Source organism: Leptonychotes weddellii, chromosome 3 (assembly GCF_054177405.1).
Source record: "Leptonychotes weddellii isolate Sample4059 chromosome 3, ASM5417740v2, whole genome shotgun sequence".
NCBI classification, from domain to species: domain Eukaryota; kingdom Metazoa; phylum Chordata; class Mammalia; order Carnivora; family Phocidae; genus Leptonychotes; species Leptonychotes weddellii.
The window spans coordinates 19,003,314-19,020,201 of NC_138371.1; the positions used below are offsets into that span (position 1 = coordinate 19,003,314).

General features: G+C 38.7%; 1 protein-coding gene across 5 annotated transcripts in view; it reads right to left on the reverse strand.

Moving 5' to 3' along the window:
• The window catches only part of XRCC5 (X-ray repair cross complementing 5), a 78,384-nt gene that overhangs the window by 48,046 nt on the left and 13,450 nt on the right, over nucleotides 1–16,888 (reverse strand). For all 5 annotated transcript variants that reach the window (XM_081813653.1, XM_081813655.1, XM_081813654.1 and 2 more), the window contains exons 7-10: nucleotides 13,967–14,081; nucleotides 11,762–11,900; nucleotides 9,418–9,530; nucleotides 4,249–4,311 (exon numbers count right to left, since the gene is read on the reverse strand). In XM_081813653.1, coding sequence (XP_081669779.1) covers nucleotides 4,249–4,311; nucleotides 9,418–9,530; nucleotides 11,762–11,900; nucleotides 13,967–14,081 — 430 coding nt within the window. The remainder of the gene's footprint in view (nucleotides 1–4,248; nucleotides 4,312–9,417; nucleotides 9,531–11,761; nucleotides 11,901–13,966; nucleotides 14,082–16,888) is intronic.

Below are 16,888 nucleotides of genomic sequence, written 5' to 3' on the forward strand. Positions count from 1 at the left end.
AGCTCTAGTGCTATAAACATTTTTATTTAGAATTTGAGTTTTGAGAAATTTTGTGCTTATCAAAATTACTCTTGGACCCTATTGTTGATAACTAGATCAAATATATAGACCGAACAGGAAAAATATTGAGTACTTGAGTACTTTTAGTGTTTCCAAAGCCTCGGTTGGAGTTACCAGTATTATAATTTGAAACTGACAATAAAATAGAAAACATTAACCTCTTTTTTCTGGATCCTTTTCATGCCAAATGTTAAAGAGGTTCTGCTAAGTCATTTCTTGGTTGTAACCAGAACCATTCGTGCCTAGTTCACAATGATTTTTGAGTCTCTTCAATATATATTGATCATGAATTAATCTTTTTTTTCCCATATTTTGGTCAGATAAATTCAGATGTATATAACAGAATACCTTTTCTTAATTGAACTACACTATAATATCTACATGATTATACAGTAAAGAAAAATAACTATACTGAGCCTAAAAAAAAAAAAAGATTGTTATCCACTTTATTCCTATTTCAGATTTTTTTTTTAAGTGCCTTCTATCCACTTCAAGGCCACACTGTATACACCTGCATTTGATCACACTTACTGTAACCTCTTCTGGAACTGTACTTCATTATGTGGCTCCTCTCTCTTATCACTTCAATCTTTCTTCTCTCAATTCATACCCTCAGACTCCAAATAAACTGCAGTCTCAGCCTTCCTAAACAAAATATTTCTTTGTCCCCCCTCTCCATTAATTACTATCTATATCTTTCCCTTCACCTCTAAATTTCATGAAATAACAGTCTTGGTGTTTTCACGGCTTACAACACAATTATTCTTCAATCTAATCCAGCTGTTGCCCTCACCTTACTGAAATTACTCTGCAAAGTCACCTATGACCTCCTAATTGCCAATCCTTGGTTCCCATTCTATTTGACCTTTCAGCAGCATCTGACCATTCCTCTTTCTCTGCACTTTCTCCTTTGGCTTCAGAAACAATACTCTCCTCTGATCATTCTACTTTGTGGGTCAGTCTTCCCCTAACTCTTCTCTTCTTCGACTAATCTTGAAATTCTGTTCTTGGCCTTTCTCTCCTCTCACTCTGAAACTCTACTTGGGAATTATTTTATCCAGTCCCATGAGTTGATGAATCAAAAATCTGTATATTCAGCTTTAAAACTCTTCTAGGATCTAGACTTATATTGCCTACTAGCTGGTAGTATACCACAGGTATCTCAAACTGTTCATGACCAAAACTAAACTACCATCTTTCCCCCATTCTCCTCCAGTACTCCCTACCTCATGAACTCCACCTCCCAATCACCCAAACGAGAAGACCTCAAGTCTTCAGTAATGCCACCTGACTCATCCCTCGCCTTCAAGTGTTCACCAAACTTTACTAATTCTACCTCTGTGCTATCTCTCCAATCTATCTCTTCCAACAATACCTCTCCAGTTCACAGAGCTGATCATGTCATCCCCTTACGTAAGAAACTCCAATGGTTCAGGGCGCCTGGGTGTCTCAGTCAGTTAAGTGTCTGACTCTTGATTTTGGCTCAGGTCCTGATCTCAGGGTCATGAGACTGAGCTCCGCATTGGGATCTTGCTCAGTTGAGATCTTGCTCAGCACAGAGTCTGCTTGTCCCTCTCCCTCCCCCTGCTCAAGTGCATGTGCCCACCCTCTCTCTGTCTTTCAAATAAATAAAAAATCTTTAAAAGAATCTCCAGTGGTTCCACTATCCCAGCCTCAGTGAGCTGACCATTATTCCTGGACAAATCTTGTACTTTCCCTCCTCTGTAGCTTTCTGCTCTTACAATTTCCTGCTAGCTAGAATGCCCTCTCCACATCTCTGTCTCTTGAGCTTCTAACCTATTTTCAAGGCCCAGTAAATTGATACCCTTGCCATTTTAGATTTGCTTTAGTCTCTCCCTCTCCATAAGTCCCCAAACACATTGTCTGTACTTTTCTCAGTATTATAGTTAACCGTTATCCAAGTTAGCAATGTATATTTTCATTTCCTACACCAAAAACCTATGACCTCAATATTTGTCTTCAAAATCCTCTATGGGTTTAGTGGCAGATTCATTACCTTTTTAGTTCAATTCAAGGAATATTTACTTAGTGCCTGCTCTTTGCTACACACTGTCTTAGGCCCTGTAAGAAAACAAAGATGAGTCCCTGATCTCACTGAGCTAATACATTCTTTACTAGTAGAAGTGAGATATGTACCAAATACAGAACATGTACAGTCTAACAAATCCCATTGGAGAGACCAGAGAAACACAATGGGAGTCTGAGGATGAGATTACTTCCAATTTGTTTGCAAATTTCTATCTGGGTGTCTCTGATAGAACCAACGGGATATTAAAGGAAGCAAGGATGGGGATGACTGTGACATTATAAACACAATGCTACACCTGCGGGAAACTCAACTAAAGCTCCATTTCCTTCCCTTCTTTATCTCCTTCTCCTCCACACACAGTAGAAATCATATACACGTGTAGATTCTCTATACAAAAAAATAATTGCATGCTAATGATCAGAGAAAACATGTTTTTAAAAGGAATTATTCACAGAATCATAGAATATTTGAGTTGAAAAACAACAGTATTCATCTAATTTAACCACCCACATGATGATGAAATTCCCTCCCCCAAGTCTGGCTAGTGCAAATAAAGACTCTGCTGGGAAACATTCAGGAATGGAGACCTGACCATCTCACAAGAAACCAATCCACCTGGAGGTAATAACCATTGTTAAGAAAAATAATTCTTCATTTTGAACAAAACTACCGCCTATTGGTAGGAAACCTAGTTTAATTTCTATTCCACATGATAATTCTCTAATGTATGAAGGGGGCTATTATGTCTGATGTCCCTCCTACTTCCCTACCTACCTACGAAGTTTTCTTGGAAGTCATCACCTGACATAGTTTCCTTGCTCCCCTGCCTATCTTAGAAGCTCCAATTATTAGTATTATCCTTTGACTAGGACATCAAGAATGACACCAAAGAGTAGCCCTTTGCCATTAGTAGATAATTTTTTTTTTTCCCTTGAGTGACCTCAAAGTAACCCAGTGATCTATAGGGTCTGTATGAGGTTGGGTTGGAATTATGCATGCACAAGGCTGGCCTTAGTTAGCAAGTCTAAATAATCACATAGGCTGTAACATAAAGCTGTCGACAAGAGCATACCAGCAATCACATGAAGTGATCAGAATTTTCTCTGTGTGAAGGAACAGTAAGTTGGAGTTAAAATTCAGTTAAAATGCTGTTAAGCTATGATGACAATATACACTACAAATGTATAATTCCCAAGAGGACTTGACTCAGGAAAAATCCATGAACGAGGATTCTCATGTAAACTAGGATTCACATAAGCCTACTATGCTCTGACTGAATCCATTCAGTACTGATGGGAAACAAAGCAATTCTCCTAAATTAACTCTTCCAATAAAATGGCACCCCTATTCACTAGATCAACAGCCAGAAGTGAGGAGAAAAAGCAGAAAAGGGGACTAAGCGGACTAGATCACTTTTACCTCCGCCCTCCCCGCATCCCAAACAAGCCTTTTACATCCAGTTTACTAACTTCAAACGCAAATATACTTCTGGAACTTGGATCCCTGCTTACGTAGTCTTAAGCAGATACGAGACTGCAATATTCCAGTAAAGTTCAACATCTCCACATGACAAGTTCCAACTCGGAGGCTGAACAGGAAATATTTACAGAGAGGGCAGATGTTACTGTAGGATGCAATGGTCATGGGTTGTTAGGCAAAAACCAGCCTGAAAACTGAATCTCCTGGGGAGGTGCGAGAAGAGTACAAAGAAAGAGGGAAGGGGACAAAGACGAATTTCTAGATGAGGGAAGTGGCCCAATAAAACACTAAAGCTTATCTCCAGGATGCTAAAGCCAGTGCTAAATGTTCAGTGCTTAATGACAATGAAAATGTCAACCTGACCCCAAGCCTCCTCAACATTAAACCAGGAGATTCCCACACCTAAATGCATTTGTTCAAATGTTTTTGTTTTTAATACGCACCTGGTCTCCAGTGGCAGGACTATGTCCTTGGGCCTTGTGCTCATGCTATGACAAATTCATTTATCACTTCTCCATTTTCAGAGTTAAAGCTCAGTGAACTTTCCCACTGTTGTTGCAAGAATTAACGTCATTTTAAACCATAAAAGCCCCAAACAACTCACTTAAAATGACAATTCAATTCTGTGGCACTACCTCAAAGGCCCACTGTCAACTCACCTCATCATCTTTTGCTGCAAAGACCTTTAGGACTTGATTTCCCATAAAATATCTCCTGTGGACCTACAAGAGTTAAGTGAGGAAAACAATTGGTTTTGACCCAAATAAGTAACACTGATAGCCGTAACGCCACAGTTACTAAGAAATTCTATTCAAAATGGTCTTAGTAAAAAACATTCATAGGGACTAGAAACACCTTATTATTTGAGGTTCAATTCAATTAAACACAATACATATCTGAATTCCAAGTATATGTCAAACATTGTTCTGAGCACTGAAAACACAATAATGAACAGGATATAGTCTTGTCCTAAGGAGCTTAGACAAATATGAAACTGCACTGCAGTATTAGGGTACAGCACTACAAAAGCACAAGAGTGCAATATTCTAGCTCGGGGCTCCGAGAGCACATAAACAGGGCATCCAGCTTGGTCAGGGCAGGCTTGACACCTAGGTCAAGACTTAAAGGATGCACAGGAACAAAGAGAAAAGTCTCGCCCAAGTGTGCTGGGCAGAGATACTAGTGTGAATTAAGTCTGGAATGACATAAAAACATAGTACCTTTGGGGAACTGCTTTTGGAGTAGGTGCAGTGCCCTAGTATGAGGGGAGAGGTGAAAAATTAGATTAGCAAAGATCAAATCATGAAGTGTCTTATGAACAAAGTTAAGCGGCTTAGACTTCATCCCAAGAGCAAAGACGAGGCACTGCCAAATTGTAGAGACCAGAGTGAAGAACTAATTAGGGGGGCGGGGGCCACACTGGAGGAGGGGAGACTAGTGAAACCAACAATAAGTACTGCAAGTCCTTCTGTCCCCCTTTTAGTTCCATTACTTCTCTGGCAGGGTAGGAGAGGGGTCAAAGCAGCTCCACCGATACCTGATTAGAAATGAAGACTGCAGGGTTCCTAGCATCATAACCAACTACCTGCATCTATTGACCAAGATCAACTTCTCTCCGCTCCCTGTAATCTTGAGCCTGGAGCTTATCTGTAAGAACATGCCATGTGCTGAACAGGGCAATGCTCCTCAAGTGTTCTTCTGCCCTCCTACCTCTGAGGCCAAGAAACTGAGCACTTTCAGAATCACAGCAGCTCCAGAAGATGGAGTCTCAAAGGTGTGGGGGTTTGGCCCACATACTTCAAATGCCCTCCATCTCTACTGCCAGTCCCCATTTGAAAACTATTATTTAAAGATATATGGGAATAATCCCATATTAAAACTACAAAGTTTGCTACATTCATATAGATTTGCCCTCCTATTAGAATCTGTAATGGTTCTTGATTGATGAAAGAACAGTTAATTATATTGTTTCCTAACACACTTAAATGACTTCTCAAAGGACAACCAGACATCTGGGAGAAGTTCTGGCTAAATTCTTACCCATTCTACAATTAGGTACCCAGAACAATGACAACTTGGAGGAAGACAAATTGAAAATTTAAGAGAAGAATAATTTGCAATTACACAATTAAAAAACAAAACAAAAACACCAAGATCAAAAACCTATTTCATATAGGGCGCCTGGGTGGCTCAGCCGTTAAGCGTCTGCCTTCGGCTCAGGTCATGATCCCAGGGTCCTGGGATCGAGTCCCACATCGGGCTCCCTGCTCGGCAGGAAGCCTGCTTCTCGCTCTCCCACTCCCCCTGCTTGTGTTCCTGCTCTCGCTCTCTCTCTCTGGCAAATAAATAAATAAAATCTTTAAAAAAAAAACAAAAAAAAAACAAACCTATTTCATATAATAAAAATGCTCGCATCAATTCAATCCAGAAATGTTAGTTTCCCTCACTTTAAGGGAGGATGGAAAAATATGTGATCTCATTAAAGATAATTACTAGTCTACTAAAAGGTGTGTGCTTAGTTGCTATGGAAAACACCTTGCTCTTAAAAAAATATGTATGGTCTTCAGAAAGTTGAAAGTAAAGCTACCCTACAACCCAGCAATTGCACTACTGGGTATCTACCCCAAAGATACAAATGTAGTGATCCGAAGGGGCACCTGCACCTCAATGTTTATAGCAGCAATGTCCACAATAGCCATACTATGGAAAGAACCCAGATGTCCATTGACAGATGAATGGATAAAGAAGATGCGGTGTGTACACACACACACACACACACACACACAATGGAATACTACTCAGTCATCAGAAAATGAAATCTTGCCATTTGCAATGTCATGGATAGAACTAGAGGGAAGTATGCTAAGCGAAATAAGTCAATCAGAGAAAGACAATTATCATATGATCTCACTTATATGTGGAATTTAAGAAACAAAACAGGATCATAGGGGAAGGGAGGGGAAATAAAACAAGAAGAAATCAGAGAGGGAGACAAACCATTAGAGACTCTTAACCACAAGAAACAAACTGAGGGTTGCTGGAGGGGAGGGGGGCGAGGGATGGGGTAACTGGGGTCATGAACATTAAGGAGGGCATGTGATGTAATGAGCACTGGGTATCATATAAGACTAATGAATCACTGAACTCTACCTCTGAAACTAATAATATACTATATGTTAATTAAATTTAAATTAAGAATAAAATGGAAAAAAATAAACACCTATCAGAATGGTTAAAATAAAAAAAATAGCAATGGTGCCAAATGCTGACAAGCATGTGGAGAAACTGAGTCACTCACCCATTACTGGTGGGAATATAAAAGGGCACAGCCACCCTGGAAACAATTTGACAGTTTTTGAAGAAACTAGGCATTTAGTTTTCTTACAAAACTGAACAGTTTTCTTTTAAAACTAAACTATTACAAAATTTAGCAATTGCAGCCTTGGGCATTTATCCCAGAGAAATGAAGGACATTATACAAAAGCTGGTATTCAAATGTTTATAGCAGCTTCACTCATAATAGCCAAAAACTGGGAAAAACATGTCCTTCAGTGGATAACTGGTTAAAAAACAAAACAAAACAAAAAAACCTATGGTAAACCCATACCTAGGAATATTACTCAGCAATAAAAAGAAACAAGCTTATCAGTACACACAATAACCTGGATGAATCTCCAGAGAATTATGCTGAGTGGGAAGAGCCAGCCCCCAAATGTCACATACTGTATGATTCTGTTTATATGCCTTTCCAAAGTGACAAAATTATAGAACTGGGGAACAAAGGAGTGGTTTCCAGGGATTAAAGAGGGGATGAGGGTGTGAGAGAAGTGGGCATGGCCCTAAAAGGGCAACAGGAGAGATCCTTGTGGTGATGGAATGTTCTGTATCTAAGCTGTATCAATGTCAATATCCTGGTGGTAGGATTGCCTTATAGTGTTCAAGATGTTACCTTTGGGAGAAACTAAGTATGGGGTACACAGGATCTCTCAGTATTATTTCTTACAACTGCATGTGAATCTAATTGTCTCAAAATAGAAAGTGTTTTTTAACCAATTAATGAATTTTAAAGAGATATGTATGCATTTCTTAAGATAATATATGAAAGCAGGGATGAAGACCAAACCAGTCAAAAAAACCAGCTTGTCCGCCTGGTGGGCAAATTACAAGTGACTGATTAATGGCATAGGCTCTTAAGTCAGAGAGACCCGCTTCAAAACCAATCCTACCACCTTCTAGCTGTGACCTCAGACCAATCACATGCTCAGTTTTCGAATGTATAAAATATATTATCATGGCACCTATCCAGGAGGGTTGTAATAAGAATTAAATGGGAATTCACATAAAATGCTTACTGTATTGAATTGAATATTACAATCACTCAATAAATGGTGACATTATGATTATCTTTATTGTACCCGTCTGAGATTTTACGTAAGATAAATACAGAGCTTAAAAACAACGTAAGTTGATTTAGAGGACACGTCATGACTTAAAAGTTAATTTTAAGTTAACAGAATCTTTTAAAATGGAAAAATGTATTTTTGTTCAGCTCACTCTTTTTTGCTTTGTCATTTAACTAAACAGGCCCCCCCATTCCCACCCTGGCACAGGTGACTTCAGTTATTTGGGTCATGAATTTCGGATCAGTTGTTTTGGATAGGTCTTTTCGAGCTAACTGGAATTAGGCAGACCCACTTCCCAACAGGCCAGTTTTTACACACAGGCCTGAACGAAGGTTCTGCTTCACTGGAAAGACTTAGGGGCACTGCCATTAACAACCGTAAGTTTTAAGTCTGTAGAACTCCCAACGTGAATACTTTTATTTTTAAGAAATATATATTTAGTGTAATTTGTTAGAGAATTGTTAGAAACTCTCAACTTCCAAAAAGTATCTATTTTCACCATTAAAATCTTACCAACTTTCAGTAAGTACTCCCAATTTCCAGCTTAAGAAGTTTAAAAACATATCCAACAGTTTGGGCATATCATGGAAAACATCTCCCCACCCTCGCAGAATTATTCTAACACCAAAGTACAAAGGGACTATACCCCAGAGCAACACGACGAAGCTCAAATCCAGTATACTGGTTAATATTTATGTTCATTACAATTCTCACTTGAATTTCTTTGGAACCAACAAACATTGCTTTATCCCTATAGAGCCTTAGAAAAGATACGCTACAGGATATGCTTATTCATTTTCTCTGGTTGCCTACCTTAAGAACATTTAATCTAAGATCTCCAGGAATCTTTAATAACCCTTTCTAGAATAGTATATGCTATCCCATGGCCCTCAGTGAATTACTGCATTTCCCGCTATGTGTTTTATGTATCTCTGCATCGGTGTCTAAAGAATGTATGACTTAAGGACAGGCTTCAGATCCTAGACCTCTTTGTTGGACGTTAAGAAGGGTGACCAGCATAAACCAATGATATTCTACGAGGCCTGGTGTCATTCAAAACCCAAGTAGACCTTCATTCCTCTAAAACACTCTATTATACATAAGTTTAGAGAAAGCAACACAATAGCAAAGAACTGAATGATGTTTAAGGCTGTGTGAGCTATGACCGAGAGCCAAGCTAAGAAGTGACTCTCAATGGAATATATTCTGATTCATGCTAAGACTTCTCGACTTTTCTACATCTTGGCTTCTCTATTCAAAAACTGAAGATAGTTAACACTAATCCCCAGACTACATTCAAAAAAACTAAAAGTCAAATAAATACACATTGTAAATAAAAGGACCAATCGAAAGCATACCCTCTCAAATAATAGTAAGAGAAAAGTTCATTTCTTTTGTTGACAACGAGTAAAGTAAGTGCTATACCTGAGAAGATCTACAAAATCCCAAAACGGAGAAGCACTTCCCCTCCGATTTATATTTCATGTGTTCCTCATCCACTTTAGAGAAAGGAACGATATCACTTCCATAGCGGAACCCTAGAGAACAAGAGAAGAGCATTTGTTAAGCATATGGGGCCTCATTTTCTACAAGCTGAAATTAGCCCTACCCATACATTAACAATACACACGTACTCCAGATCAAGCCTCCATATACTGTTCCCTGGAATCAAATTACTGCCCCTTGTGATCAGTGGGGAAAAAGCAGCAGCAGATACACAAACAACATACACAGTACAGAAGCGATTAAAATCTAATTACATTTTTTAAGTAGCATCTTCTGCAATCTAGTTACCTTAATGATTATCTAGCCTAGAAGAAAGAATGTAGCAAATGTAATGTACCAGTTATCCTCCAAAGATAAACTATAGTTGACTAAAGTACAAGTGTGATTTGTAAACATAATAACAAGAACACATTTATTCAGAAACCTGGAGACCCACAGAGAAAAATGCCCAAAGGAAATTTTCAGAATAAAATGTTCTCCAAAATGCATGCTGGAGACATACAAATGCCTAATGGGAGAAGCCAAAACTCTTATATTTAGGAACATTCAATTGATAAGTTGGCTATTTTTCTGCATTTAAACCTACTTCATTTCTGGGATTATATTATCTGTTTTTTTTCTTCTTAATTACTTTGGTTATTCATACAAATACAGGCTCTCAGTTTCTTAAAAATAACTCCAGTCCTGTTCCAGCGCCTCTGTTCTATGGAAAGTCATGCTCTTTCAATACACAGTCTCCTGTATTTGGTGGGAAGAACGATCATCAAATTCCAAGGATTCTGGCCTTGGGTAAATGGAAAGGAAAAGCATGCGCAACTTTACTCCAAGAAACAAAGAAACTTGTACGTTTGGGGTAGATTCTGTGATCCAGTTTATCTGTTCCTGTCAATCTGTTAATGCCATGCATTTAATTAAAAAAAATATATTTGTATTTTCATATATGTCTTTTAAAAAAGCTGGTGATGAAAACAAAAACTCCAACAAAAAATTATCAGGGAGGGGCGCCTGGCTGGCTTAGTCGGTTAAGACTCTGAAGTAGGGCAGTCCTGGGTTCGAGTTCTGCCAGTTGCTAGCTGCACGACTTTGAATACGTGAATGAGTGTCTTTCAGCCTCAATTCTCTCATCTGTAAAATGGAAACAAGAGTGGGATGCCTGTTCCATGAGGCTGTTGTGATGATTAAAAGGGAAAATTCAGGTCGTCTATGGGATACTGTTCCCAAGTACTAAACTGTGTATGCCCGACACACCAGCCCAACTACCTGCTGTCACTGAGAGGCTCTCTACTTTCCTGGTCTTATGCATTTAATCATGCTCTTCTTCCTTCAGACATTATAGGAGGATCATATGATTAGTAACTGATGGAGCTATGATTCTAACCCAGGTCTGACTCCAAAACTCACCTTCTTGACTACACTACAATACAGAATTGAATTAAAGAATTAGTAGGGATTGCAGGATACTGATTACATTTTCTATTCGTAATCGATCAGGAGAAAGGAAGGAATTGCAACCACCAGCGCCTTAACCAGTCTCCCCCACGCCCACATACATATATACACAAACATCGAGATTTAGTGCCACAGACAAAAGGCATTTTTTTTCAAGGCTTGCAAATTAAAATTATACTGGGAAGCACAAAGCCTGGCAATGAATTTATCTAAAGACTCTAGTTTCTATCTTAACCATCTTGATACCTCGTAATTTTAGCTCTTGAAAATTCAGACACTCTAGGCTAATTTGTAAGCCCTCTGGATAGAATTGCCCTCTAGACACACTACACAGATCAAATGGGTATCACACATGAAGTACAACTGTAAACATCCTAGTGAACATAAAGCCATATAATGGACACAAATGTGTATGATCCCCTAAATTACCCGAAGGTAGCACAGCTGGCAAGATTCCTAAGACCTGAAATAGGCACTCAGAAGAATAATCACCATGGAAGTAAGACGTGAAACAGAGTAAACAAAGAAACCTGCTTCAGCCACATTAATAGAAGTATTCTCTTAGCTAGTATGTTTCAAACTTTAAAATAAAACCAAGTATTAAGTCCTGTCACTGGAGGACATGTCAAACTCAGATGGAGTACCCAAGCAGATCCTGCCTCAGACACAAGAGATGAGCTCAATTTAGGACCTAGCGCCTCATGGTCCCTCCCATGGTCATGTCTCCAGAACTCAGAAAAACATCTGCCAACACTACCAGTACAAACCCGAGTCTGCCTCCCACCGCCCGGAAGCAGCTGTCTCACGGGCGCACCTTGAATAGTGTCCTCCTTCGGGACCTCGGTTTCATTGTCATCATTTAAGCAATAAACGGTTTCTTTCTGTAGATCTTCTTTCTTGAGGGTTCTGGCGTCCACAACTGTCCAAGACTTTTTAACTCTCTCCTGTATAATCTTAATTCCAAAAAGAAAGGGAAAACAAGGAAAGCCAGGATTCTAATCAACAAAAAATGAAAACCCCATACATTCTCTGCTTTATAGGAAAAAAATCTGTAATAATTACTCTAGCTAAACTGTTCTGTTTGCTCTTATCCACTGTGGAAATTTTCACTTATTTCATAACTCCTGCTGCGTTTCACTTTTTCCCCGAAGGTAATCCACAGATAAATATTCATATTTGTATATACACAAGCACCTTCTATACAAAACCTTCAGACTCATAAAATGGGACCACACATTTTTACTACAGTTTTCCAATAGAAAAGAAAGGGAGAGCCATCTATCAGGGGCCAGAGCTCAATAAGGAAATCCAAAAAGAAAACTAGAAAAAAAGAAGAGGAGGGATGCCTGGGTGGTTCAGTCAGTTAAGCGTCTGCCTTCGGCTCAGGTCATGATCCCAGGTTCCTGGGATCAAGTCCCACATCGGGCTCCCTGCTCGGTCGGGAGTCTGTTTCTCCCTCTGCCTGCCGCTCCCCCTGCTTGTGCTCGCTCTCTCTCTGCCAACTAAATAAATAAAACCTTAAAAAAAAATTAAAAATCTCCTTTAAAAAAAAAAAAAGGAGATGACTGTATTCCAGGCTTGATGGCGGCTGAAATAAAGAAGTACCTCCAAGGTTTTCATGGATGGAGCATGTGTTTTAGAATTAAGTCCCTGAATATATAAATACATGTTTTTGTGTATTTTCTATATTTAAATGTTTGTATGTATTTAGTTTATTCATTTTTTTTAAAGATTTTATTTATTTATTTGAGAGAGAGAATGAGAGAGAGAGACAGCACAAGAGGGGGGAGGGTCAGAGGAAGAAGCAGACTCCCTGCTAAGCAGGGAGCCCGATGTGGGACTCGATCCAGGGACTCCAGGATCGTGACCTGAGCTGAAGGCAGTCGCTTAACCAACTGAGCCACCCAGGCACCCTAGTTTATTCATTTAAAGAAAACAGGCAAGAAGGGTCACATGGAGGCATAGATCACAGACTCCTACTCAAACTGCAATTTCATCAAATAATTACCAAAAGCAACTTATTTTTGAAAGTGTGCTATTATGTACAAATATAGACTACAAAAGGCAATTTCACAGTCACAAGTCAATAGTTTTTGATAGTTCACAGATGCTGTTGCCACCAGATTGTTAACTGAACTGGGTGAGACTGAGTTTTAAAAACTCTGGACTTCTTTAGTATATGTCTATATTTCTGCTATGATACTACAGTGATATGACTTCATGCATTCCATTTTCTCTCTTTTAAAAAAGAAAAAAAAGGGAGAGGAGGGAATCAACCTGGATTACAGATGATTCTTAAAACTTTCTCTCCTAATATGCCTTTTACATAAAAAAGCTAAATAGAGATGAACAGGGAGAGCAGTTAGGCAATAATTGGTACTGAATAACCCACAAATGAATTGTCAGTTCCCTATATAAGCATATTTGCCTGCCTGGTGCATTGCTTTATTTTTTTTTTTTTTAAGATTTTTTTATGGGGCACCTGGGTGGCTCAGTCGGTTGAGCATCTGCCTTCGGCTCAGGTTATGGTCTCAGGTCCTGGGATTGAGCCCCACATCGGACTCTCTGCTTGGTGGAGAGTCTGCTTCTCCCTCTCCCTCTGCCTGCCACTCTCCCTGCTTGTGCTCACTCTCTCTCTGTGTCAAATGAATAAATAAAATCTTAAAAAAAAAAAAGATTTTATTTATTCATTTGACAAAGAGAGAGTGAGCACAAGTAGGGGGAGCAGGAGAGGGAGAAGCAGGCTCCCCGCTAAGCAGGGAGCCTGATGCGGGGCTCGATCCCAGGACCCTGGGATCATGACCTGAGCCGAAGGCAGATGCCCAACCGATTGAGCCACCCAGGCGCCCCTGGTGCACTGCTTTAAAAAATATGTGTGGGGGGCGCCTGGCTGGCTCAATTGGTAGAGCATGCAACTCTTGATCTCTGAGCTATGAGTTTGAGCCCCGTGTCTGGTGTAGAGATTACTTAAAAATAAATTTAAAAAATTTTAAATTGAAAATGTGTATGTACCACTTACCGATTTATAAGCCACGATCTTTATAAACAAACTGGAGCCAATGGTCAGTGTGCAGGACCAAGGGACGGAACGCTTCTCAATTTTCTTAAAGACACACAGTTGTCTCAGACTCTCACTTAATAAAAAAATATATAACTCTCACTTAATAAAATATATATATTTTATACATATAATGGAAAAAACATATATAAGGGAAGCAACAATTTTAAAACATTAACTTTGCTGGGTGATGCAGTTAATTTTCTAGAATGAGAAGTGAGTTGTCGTTGATCATAATGAGAGGAACAGCAAGGGACAGCAGGAAAATGACAACCACAAGTTGGGAGAGAGCCAGAATACAACTGAGTTGGCTTAGGAGAAAGAAGTTGAATTACATTACAGGTGAAAAAGAACATCTCTATCTTCCCCTACTCAATCTTTTCTTTCAACTCAGCCCGTGGTTGTTAACATTTTTTTCAAGACCAAGGACATTTTGAAGATATGATAAAAGCACAATCATAAGAGTTTGCCCACAATTTAAAGGGTTCACCAACTCCTGAAAACCATGGACCTGGGGATAAGAACCCCTGGCTCCAGGATATCAAAGGGTAAGTACCATCCCAAAATATCACTGCTCATAACTCTACAATTTATTATTTAATTCCAATCACCTTAAATAAAAAGCACATATATGCACACAATGGAGAGCGTTAAATAAAGACTCTCCAGGGAATAAAGGAATTTAGTCCATACTTAGTCTTAAGGTAAAGCAGATAACTAGGTTTTTTTTTACTGGACGGAGAGGGGAAATCGGGAAGTAACAAACACAATGTAGAGTGCTACTTTATTTGAACATAAATGAAGATCAATTCTATTTTTATCTGGTCCCTAATCAAACACAACAGAGAAGATTATAGGAAACAGTTAGAATTTGTTGTAGTCACTAAGAAAGGAACCAATGACCAAACACATTCAAAGCATATATTCCAGGGACGCCTGGGTGGCTCTGTCGGTTAAACATCTGCTTTTGGCTCAGGTCATGGCCCCAGGGTCCTGGGATCAAGCCCCGCATCAGGACTCCTTGCTCAGCGGAGAGCCTTCCTTTCCCTCTGCCTACTGCTCTCCCTGCTTGTGCTCTCTCCCTCTCCCTCTCTCTGGTGAATAAATAAAATCTTAAAAAAAAAAATCCAGACCATGATCAATCCCCTTGGTACAGATGAAAAATAGATCTACAAAGAGGTAAAGAGAATTATCTACATTATCCAAAGTTATGGACAAAAAAGGTTTCAAAAGACTCCAATTTTCAGAAATAATCTATAACAAACAGTAGAAGTCTATGGAAATAAATAAACAAACAAACAAACAAATAAATAAAACAGAGTTTATTCCTTGGCTTTGGACTTGTTGGGGAATGAAGGGGTCTGAACCAGATCTAACCTATCCATAGGACATCACTAGTTTGAGTCCCATCTAAAACTACTGTGAGGTCTGAATTCAGTTCAAGGAGAAGTTCTGAAGATTAGCATCTAATACATAACATCTGAGAGCAAATGGATCATTTCCGCAGTCGACCTGAATCTCCCCAAGCAGAAGTCTAAATCAGGACAAGTATGGCTCAGCGCTGTCCAGTACAACTTTCTGCAATGATAGAAATGTTCTATTTCTAACCGTTCCTGTCCAAAAGGCTGCTGAGCACATGAAATGTGGCTAGTGTCCAAGGGACTAAATTTTTAATTTTATTTAATTTTAATGAATTTAAATTTAAATAGCCATATGTGGATAATGGCTATTGTATAAAATGAAAGTATCTTCAAATTGTGAGGACAATACACAATAATTTGTCTCCTGGCTGTGACATAGGAAAATAAACTTTTTTAACATTAATTTGTTTGGCCTACAATTTTCATTCATGATATCATGGTGAATTTGTTAGTTTAAGACCTACATTCTCACATTAGAGCAAGCCACGTCCAAATCTGAAAGAAGTAAGTTAGAAACGCATATTTGCATATATTACAGTAAGAACACATATTATGACAAGAAACGTCACTTTACAGGATTCCTCACTGATTCCTTTTCCAACCCCTAGGGAAACTACCATTCAATTTGTAAAATTCCCATTACCTACAATTTTTCAAGGGTGTATATATTTAGAAAATCAGGATGTACTATTTGTCAGTATTTCTTGTAATATATTATAAATAAAAATTTTAAAATTGTGGTTGAGAAAAAAATTGGGGCATATGTCACTTAACTACTCAAAAATATCTTAATTGTTGAACTTCTATTTCAGTGAAGAACTTTGCTCAAAACGCCTGTATTCTGTGTATTTATTGATGAACAAGAATTAACTCATGAACATTAAGTGGTATTATCCTGCAGAACATGAAATTCCACAAACCACGCTGCAGTGTTCTCTTGCCACTTCTCCCAAGTCAGGCCCCTCAAACACATACTGTCCTGGATGCTACAGACTCCTCTTGGGTTCTTTGCTCAGAATAAGTGCATGTCCAATTCCAATCAAGAATACTAACCCAGAGAGGAGAGAGTCTCTCCCATAGTCTCTAACTGAATGGTTGCAAAGGCAGTTTGCTTTATTGTTAAATGGTACTTCAGGGATTTCACATTTCTTAAATTGTTTTGCCTTTACAAAACCCACATAAAAGATGTAAATTATAAATTCTTTACATTTTGGATGTTTTGTTCTGTTCTGTCTGAACAAACTATTTTGTGACCAAAAATTTTAAAAAAGTCTTTCTATTACAGTTAAGTATACTGTCTCCTAAAACCTAAATCAGAGGATAAGAGGATACTATGTATTTCAGATCTGACATCACTTTTCATAATTAGGAATGTATTTTATAGGTGAATGAAAAGAAAGGACCCAGGAAATGTGCCCCAAACTTGGCATAAAGAAGAAATCTACTATCTCATTTTTTACAA